Source organism: Nuphar pumila, chromosome 2, assembly GCF_984573655.1.
Source record: "Nuphar pumila chromosome 2, dmNupPumi1.hap1.1, whole genome shotgun sequence".
NCBI lineage: Eukaryota > Viridiplantae > Streptophyta > Magnoliopsida > Nymphaeales > Nymphaeaceae > Nuphar > Nuphar pumila.
In genome coordinates this window covers 28,186,342-28,194,982 of record NC_143250.1, presented here as the reverse complement: position 1 = coordinate 28,194,982, position 8,641 = coordinate 28,186,342, and the positions used below count along the sequence as shown (strand labels likewise).

General features: G+C 38.3%; 1 protein-coding gene across 1 annotated transcript; it reads right to left on the bottom strand.

The window, feature by feature from the left end:
* Positions 1–3,081: 3,081 nt before the first annotated feature.
* On the bottom strand, positions 3,082–7,961 carry LOC149845099 (uncharacterized). The gene is made up of 2 exons (XM_089995510.1): positions 7,616–7,961; positions 3,082–3,531 (listed from the first exon to the last, which is right to left on the bottom strand). Exons 1-2 carry the CDS (start codon positions 7,845–7,847, stop codon positions 3,212–3,214), a joined length of 552 nt encoding a protein of 183 aa, XP_089851636.1. The 5' UTR covers positions 7,848–7,961; the 3' UTR covers positions 3,082–3,211.
* Positions 7,962–8,641: the final 680 nt, after the last annotated feature.

The window sequence follows — 8,641 nt, the reverse complement described above, 5'->3', positions numbered from 1 at the left end:
CTATGTGTCTTGGTGAGAACTTGCTTCAAGACTTTTACATTCAAGAGTCGACACTTGTTTTCCAGGAGTTGATACTTTGTGTCTAAGAGATTTAAGCTGCATTCAGTTTGTGTAGGAGTCAACACTGCCTTTTTAGGAGTCGACTCTTTTGTACTTCATTCTTGCTTTGCATTCAGTTTTGAGGGGTCGACATCTTGTCTAAGGGATCACCATTTTTCTTTAATATACAATTGAATTTTTGTTATCCTCTAGAGTCGACACTTTGTCAGAGGAGTCGGCTTGCTTTTCTTCTTTACTTGAACTTGAAGTGCAGTTTGAAATTCTTCAGGAGTTGACACTAGCTTATCAAGAGTCTACTCTTTTTCATTTTAATTCTTGAATTTCTATGAAATTCCCTCACTTATTTTGACAATCTTTTTTGCACTTCTTGGAAGAAATTTCTTCACTTAATTCAGTCTCTCAAGGTATAAACATGAATGCATGCACACTTGAGATTTAAACATTACTCTTTGGATAATTTTGTGTTTATCAAAATCATACTTAAGAGCTCAACAATAGAGAGAGAAATGAGAAAGAAAGAAGAAAGAGAATGAGACATAAAGAAAGATGGATAGCTAGAGAGAAAGAAAGATGTGAAAACTTAATAATCTTATTCCATAATGAAAATAGCTGCCCAAATCTCTTTATATAGAGAGAGCTGGGGTTGAGTCCTAATCATCTAAACTTCATCTAATTAGAAAAAATAATAACTAATCTAAGCTAAGACTCCTACCTAATTAGGAACTATAACTATACACTAATTAAGGAATCTTAATTAAAAGCAATTAAATAAACTTTTAGAAGGGGAGACATCCCCTAGGACTATTCTGAATTCAAGCCACCCTCATGTGGGACCTTTATACTGATTGACTTATCTTTTGGTGATGTCATATGTTTGGCTTCTCATTTTTTTGACTGACACTCTAAATAATTAGCATTTTCTTAATTAAAGAAATCAAGTCAGCTACAACGTCATCACCCTGGGACTCATGGTCGACCCTCTTAGGGTTCCAGAGGTGATGTATGGATCTTAGGCACCGTATCTAGATCATCTTCTAAATTTTGGACCATAACACCATGATCTCTCCACCAGTCCTTTCAAGACAAACACATCTCTCGAGCCTCGATTTGGCACCTTCCAAAAATCTTCATGGTTCGCAGGCTTGAGGAATATTAGCTATAGTATTGGCCCTTTGATGAATCATGCTGGCAAAAAGGAAATGGCAGAATGATAAAATTCTGGTTTGATCCTTAGAGCGGCCCTTTCTCTATTGTGGCAAGATTTATGCACGCATTGATCGCCAATCTTATATGCATCTTTGCTTTCAATCGGTATATGAAGTTTGTAGCAATTTGCCGCATAGCATTTATAGGTGCACTGATCTTTCTCCTCAGTTTCTTTTTGAGAGAAAAATATCAAATCTTTCTCAGTTTCGATGGCATATTCTCAACCTTATTCTGCATTGTATCAGTTTTTCAAGTGCACCTGATATTTTAACATGGCAGGGAAATTAAAAAAAATTCTTCCAAGAATGTGTAGAATGAGATGAGGTTAGTTGCTCCACCCTTTTCTTTTGCACCTTTTATTTGGGTTCCTGGTCACCGTCCTCGTGCGGCTCCCACCCTTAGACTGGCCCTGGATGCCAAGCTGTTAACTCAAGACAGACTTCAATATTATGGTCACAACATGGCGAATCGTTGTTCTTGAATAGTCTGAGAATCACGATCGTGTATTCATCTCTTGCAAAGTGGTCAGTCCACTTTGGAAAAATACTTCGACAAGAAGCTGATCAACTATTCGGACCTCCAATCTCATTCTCGAACTTGGTCCAAGCAGAAATTTCACTGGAAGTAATTGTTTCGATCTTGGCTGCTAGCATACCAAGTGACCTTGCGCTATGTTTGGGAGACTCGTAACAAGGTGCTTTTCAACAATCCCACTTTTCTGAAGCTAATTTAGTAAGAGAGCACATTCTTCCTCTTCTTCGGCTTGCACCTGGGCCAACCTTTCTTCATTGGTTGTATGCTAATCAGTGGTCGCCTCCTCCTCAAGGTCGCTTTTCAGTTTCCATTTCTGCAGATTATCAGGTTCAACTATGCATAGGCTTTGCTGTTCGTGATCATCGTGGCTTTTACCTTGCTCTGGATTGGTTGATGGGAAATGGGAACTCTTTTAAACAGGAACTTGAATGTTGGAATCATATTTTGCAGTAGATTCATCCCATCATTCACTGATTCTTGAGTTTTCAAGTAAACATGGAGTTCATCTAATCAAACAGGCTCTTGAAGGCCGAGGAAGATTAACCTCGATCTTTCCCGCACTGAGGGATCCCATCTTCTCATTCCAACCAGTTAGCTAAAAGCTCATTCCCAGATCCTGCAATTATATTAGTTTAAAGCTGTCTATCATGGGTTTTTCAGGTATTAGCAGGATTTGGAAGGACAAGCCACTACTTTCTATTTCCTTGTAGCTTGTTTTTTCTCGTTATCTACCGTGTATCTGGTAGAGGTCTGCCTAACCCCAGCTTGCCCATCCAAAAAAAAAAATCTACACTTAAATTTTCCTTCCTAAACGTCATTGTTATATTCCATTTCAATTTTCAACTTGATTTCTTTTAATTAAAACTTATAAATATAATGCTATAGAATTGTCGTTCAAGAATTTGCACTTCAGAAGTATTCATGTTTTATATTAAGATTTATGAATGCAGTCATATACACGTGTATGTGTGTGTGTTTTATATATACACACAACAGAGAGAGAGAGAGAGAGAGAGAGAGAGTCCCGTGTCCTACTACAAAATTTTAGTGCCATACCAAGCGTGTCCATGTGTCTGTAACCCCGGTGGAGCCAGCTCAAGTCAGCAGTTCCCATCATAATCCCCGACAGTGACGCACTATGTTGCATGACCGCTGTGACACTGTTGAACCAAAGGCTCCGGTTCAAGGAAACCGAAGCAGTAAACGGATCGACCAAAAATCCTTTAAGAAATGCACCAATGATCACAGGAGTCGGGAACCAATGATGAGTTGAGAAGAAAATGCAGAGAACTACAACCTCTTCTTAGTATTTACAGTACAAGTACAGAGCGCCACACGAGAAAATGACCTAAAATCAACATATTAGAACATAGAAACAGCATCTAACTAAAGTTCTTACAGGAAAGGTGAATCAAGAAGGCAAAATTTTATCAATGCTTGCAGTAAGTGTAGTTTTGGGAACAGCGCCAATAATTGTTTCTTTCTTCTCCCCATCCCTGAAAATCATCACAGTTGGGATGCTGCGGATCCCATACTGGGTTGCTATTTTGGGGCTATCATCAGTGTTCAGCTTATAGAATTTTACTTTGCCAGCGTACTGTACTGCCAATTCACTTATCACGGGGTCAATCATTCGGCAGGGTCCACACCAAGGTGCCCAGAAGTCCACAAGCACAGGACTTTCCTCCTCAATGACAAGTGATCGCCATGTTGCCTCATTGACAAGTGGAACTGGGATTGCAAGCAAGTTATGCAGGTAAGTTGTTAAATCTTTTATACTTAATATACTGCCGAAGCATTTTAATACAAAGACAAGCTCAAAACTTCTAAAGTTGGATCATGAAAGGAAAGTAGTAGTAAAACGGTAAAAGAGCAGAAAACTGCACTAGAAAAAGCAAATTAAAACAAGCGTCAGTGGGGTGCACTAAAATATCAACCATCATTGTCAAAAAGTATCAGGAAACTTAAGTATCAAGCATATTGGCTCCAAGATTTATGTTAACAGTTGTCGCTCAACTTCATTTCTATATAAACAAATTAAGGGCAAGGTGCAGGATCATAGTCTAATCAAATGGTTCCTTATCAAGGCTTTCTTTCTTTCCTTCTTTTTTCTGCTGTCTAGGCCAAGGGAAAGTCCCCAATCAATGACCGCACATTGGCAGGTCTTCGGTTGATAAAACTCTTTTAAGGTCACTCCTGCCCACCAGGGATTACACCCAGCATCAAACTTGCGGCAAGGAACACCCTCCATTGGTTTTTCAAATTGTGGTCATCTCATACCAGGTGACAAACCACGGTCATCCCTTACTAGGAAGACAGAGCCCTTTTCCAGGGCTTTAAATGCATAGAAACATCAATACCAATTTCATTAACACAAGCTGATCTCTCCTGTTGTACCATAAGCAAGATGGACACAGACTTTTATCTACTCTCTCTCTTTATTGATTTTATTTATTCACTTGTTTTTCTTTTGTTTTTGAGAAGTAATAGAATAAATTTTCATTTTTATGCAGCAGCACTGCATGCTTAACATGCAGCTCCGCTGCTGATGACCATCCATCTCAACATTTCTCGAGATGGACACCACACCCATCTTGAGAAATGCCAAGATGGGTGGTGGTCAAGTAGGCCACTGCATGCCCAACATGCAGCGACGCTGCATATAATATGAAGCATAAATTTATTCAGTAAAGAAAGAAAAGCAACGAGCAGTGACCAAGATATAAAACAGAATCAAAGTAAAGGAAAAGAAGAAAAGGATACAAACAAATTTGATGGATCATATTATTGGTATTCTAGATATTCCTATCCAAGATAAGTCCTTTCCCAAATAGACAGCAAAAAATAGAATGTCCTCAACACGCTTATGAAGTGCTGATAAGCTAGAATAGTCAATCTTGAAGGTCCTGATATTTTTTGATAATCAGATTACCACACAAACCACCCACACTGCATGCAATCACCACTTCCAAACTTTTGTCCATTTGTGGGATCTTCTTAAAGTACGCCTATAAGCAGGTCTCTAAAACATGATTGAGGCCTTATGTCTATATTCAGTTCTGCCAGGCAAGACTAAAGAGCTTATGGAAGAATGGACATAACCAGATTAGATGGGCTGATTCCTCTTTAGAGCAACACATTGCATATTTATTCGAGAGATGCACTCCAAACTTTTTAGATTATTTAATGTGTGTTCCTTATCCAACAATAACAGCCACGCAAATATTCTGGCACACAGTGATGACCCCCAGCCCTATATTGCATGTTTTGGTACATCTCCATACCTGCCATATAGAAAGACAACCTAGTCCATCCTCAGATAACTTCCATATTAGATGGTTTTGTAGGTTTGTTAGGTTCCAATCCGAAAGAGTTTTTGTAAGCCATGACCAATCTTCATATTCAACATCTCTCAGTCCCGTGTGAACAGCAAATGTTAAATTGATTAAATCAATTCTCTCTTAACTTCCACAAGAATCAACTTAAAGCATTGGTAAATCAAAATATCATGATTATGTGAATAGTTCTTTCCAGGGTTACCAAAAATGTTATAGGACTCGGGGAAGCGTGCTTCTCCAAAACGCATTTCGGAAGCGGAAAACACATCGTTTGTGGGGAAGCAACCTTTTTAAATGGGAAGCATGCTTCCCATTTATGGGGAAGCTCACTTCCCAATATCAAGAAGTGAGTTTTCTTTTTTTGGGGGCTTGGAGCCTTTAAGAATTTTTTTTTTGCCCAATATTAGGAAAACTCGATTCCTATTCGCTTCCCACTCAAATCCTACGTCGCTTCCCTCTTTGTTTATGGTTCGCTTCTTATGTTGCTTCCGGTTTGCTTCCCTTCTCACTTCTGAAACGATTTCCGGTTCACTTTTAAGTCGTCTCGCGTTTCCCACTTTCAAAAATTTTAGAAATGCCTTGCTTCCTGCTCCCGCTTCCTGAATCACTTTCCGCTCCCCTTTTCTCGGCTGGCATTGCTTCTAAGTCGTCTCGCGTTTCCCACTTCTAAAAATTTTAGAAATGCCTCGCTTACTGCTCCCGCTTCCTGAATCACTTTCCGCTCCCCTTTTCTCGACTGGCAACTCTGGTTCTTTCCATATGCTTGCAGTAGTTATTACCAAACCCCATGGATATGTGACTGCTTTTAATTAGCACCAACATGAATAGGCCCCTAGGAAGATTTGAACACAAGATGCTAGGTAAAAGGCGGTATAACTCCAATAGCCCATCCATCACATCTGACACGTGATCTAGGAATTTAATAATAATTAATTATATGCAAACTTTTTGGCAAGCAGGTCAGGATTAGGCCCACATGAAATTTGAACACAAGAATGGTTGACTAACAAACTCCAACTTTTATGAATGCACATATCGCTTTCACACCTAATAAATATGCATAAATTTAAACATGAACATCACACAAATATTACTTATTCATTTTGTCAACAGCTGGACTGGCACAATCCGTTTCCCAAAGAAATTCACTAAAAATAGAGAGTAATAGTCATTAACTTCAACAAAATATCCAAATGGGCAAAATCTTGGATATGTAACATTACATGCAGTACAAAAATCCATTTTTTTAATATAGCTTCTTATGGCAAGCTAGGTTTATGCTCAAAGCATGTACATTTATTGATTCCTTTAAGAAGAGATGTGCAAGAATACCTAATAGAGAACATGCTACTAAAATACAACCATTCTAATGGATGACATCAAAGCTTTTAAGAACAAGCAAACAACTACCCAAATGAAAATATAAACATTAAAAAAAAACACTCCTTTGATAAAAAAAACAAGATGCTTAGATCCTCCCTGTATGTCTTCCATCATAGTTGTCATATAAAATGGGACCTTACACATATGGCTCTAGTCGAAGTTGTTTTGCTTTTTTCTAAAGACGATTTCATAAAATAAGAGACAGTTTCACCTACTAATCCACTACCAGCATCATGTTTCAAGATAACATGTGCTAACTTAATTTTGCAGTAGGATACCATAAGACCACCTTCAACAAAGAGTCATTTCAACTCAATAAAATAAATGCTACCATGATATCTATCTCATATCATAAATTTACTCATAGATTTGTCCACACACTCAGCAAGTCATGATAGACACCCATAAAAGTATGATCATACATTTGAAACAATTATTCCATCATACACTTCTAGCATACATAAGTGGGCCAACAGCCCCTGAAGGGGTTCAAATTGAAGGCCATTCAACTAAGGTAGCACCACTTTACCAATCCATCTACCACATTCAACATTCACAAATGAACATAATTTAGACAACAAGAACCAAGCAAACAACCAAGCAGACTATAATTGTCAACTTAAGAAAAAAAGATCTATTAAGGGAATGAAGCCGATTTGCTGAACTAATAATAGCACGAAATGCAAGAAAAGAAAAGTGAATTCCTATAATGAACAAGAAACCAAAACATAAAACAGAAACACTATTGCTAATATCATTGAGCAAGAAAATCTCCAAAGGAATAAAAATGAAACTAAACTACTGAATTCAACATTGCTTCAAATGGAAAAACTCAAGTATGATGTCTAGAAAATGCATTTTCATAAACTAAGAGAAAACCCAAAAAAGAAAGCCAGACATGCTTAAGGAATATTTCTCAACTACGAAAGGCTAAGTGATAAATAAAAACTAACCACCAAGCACCTAACCTAACCAAAATTTGTGCAATTGAGACATCTCTCATCCGAAATCCATCAAGAAAATCACTAAATTACAAACTAATAGAGAGAGAGAATAACTCTAACCATACGTTCCCTAAAGCTACAGGCCCTAACCTTGGGTCGTTGTGTTCTGCAACTCGCAAACCACCGCTCCTCTTCTCCTGCTACAATCGAACCCAACCACTGAGCAAACCCTAGCTGAGCGAACCACGACTCGCAGCCCTCGCGCCGCCGGTAGGGGAATCGCTTTCCGGCAGACCCTTCCGGAAACCGGCGGCCGCTCGGCTGTGTCCCGCAGGCCCGCCAAGGAGCGAGGAATCGTAAACACCTCGAGTACGGCAGCCATTTTCAGAGAAAGAGAGAGAGGGAATCGGGAATTCCTAGTCTTTGTATCTTCTTGTGGGTGTGGACGACGGCGACACTGAAGAAGGAAGAGGGTGAGATGAGACAGTCACAACACCACCACACGCTCGTCATCAGCCACCCCAACTTATCCATCCCTCGTAGGCTGCGTCCTTGCATGCGTGATAAGTCTGTGTGGGACCTCGGGTTGGACCTAAGAACAATTTACAAAAAACTCCCATATTTTACATTATTTACAAATAAGACCTAACGTATTTGATTTCAAATCACATCTTACGATCGGTTGACATGTAAAATTGCTCTTTCACCCTTTGACAGCATTATGTGGATTGTTGTGGGAGGTCTAAACACTTCTACAAATAAATCCCGATACAATATTTTAGATATGATTACTCTATGATATCAACTAACTATTTATGCCTATTTTATTTATTTTTTACTTTAAATATGATGAAGTTGGTAAAATAGCCAAAATGAAACAGATTCCTAAAAAGTCTAAAATAAAATTAATTAATAAAAAATGATCATATTGATATTGATATTGTAAGACATGTGTTTCTTGAAGGCGTAGTTGTTGTTGTGTATCTTGAAATGCTTTAGAATTTCTGCTTATTCTCTCCATATGCAAAAATAGTAAATACCCAATTTTGTTATGACTTTTTTAACCTTTGCTTGTGTGAAACTGGCAAAGTTCACGTGATACATTGTTTTGCTCATCGAGTAACGTAAACTCCTACTTAAAAAGAGTTTCACATTTTTTTTTTACGTATATCACGA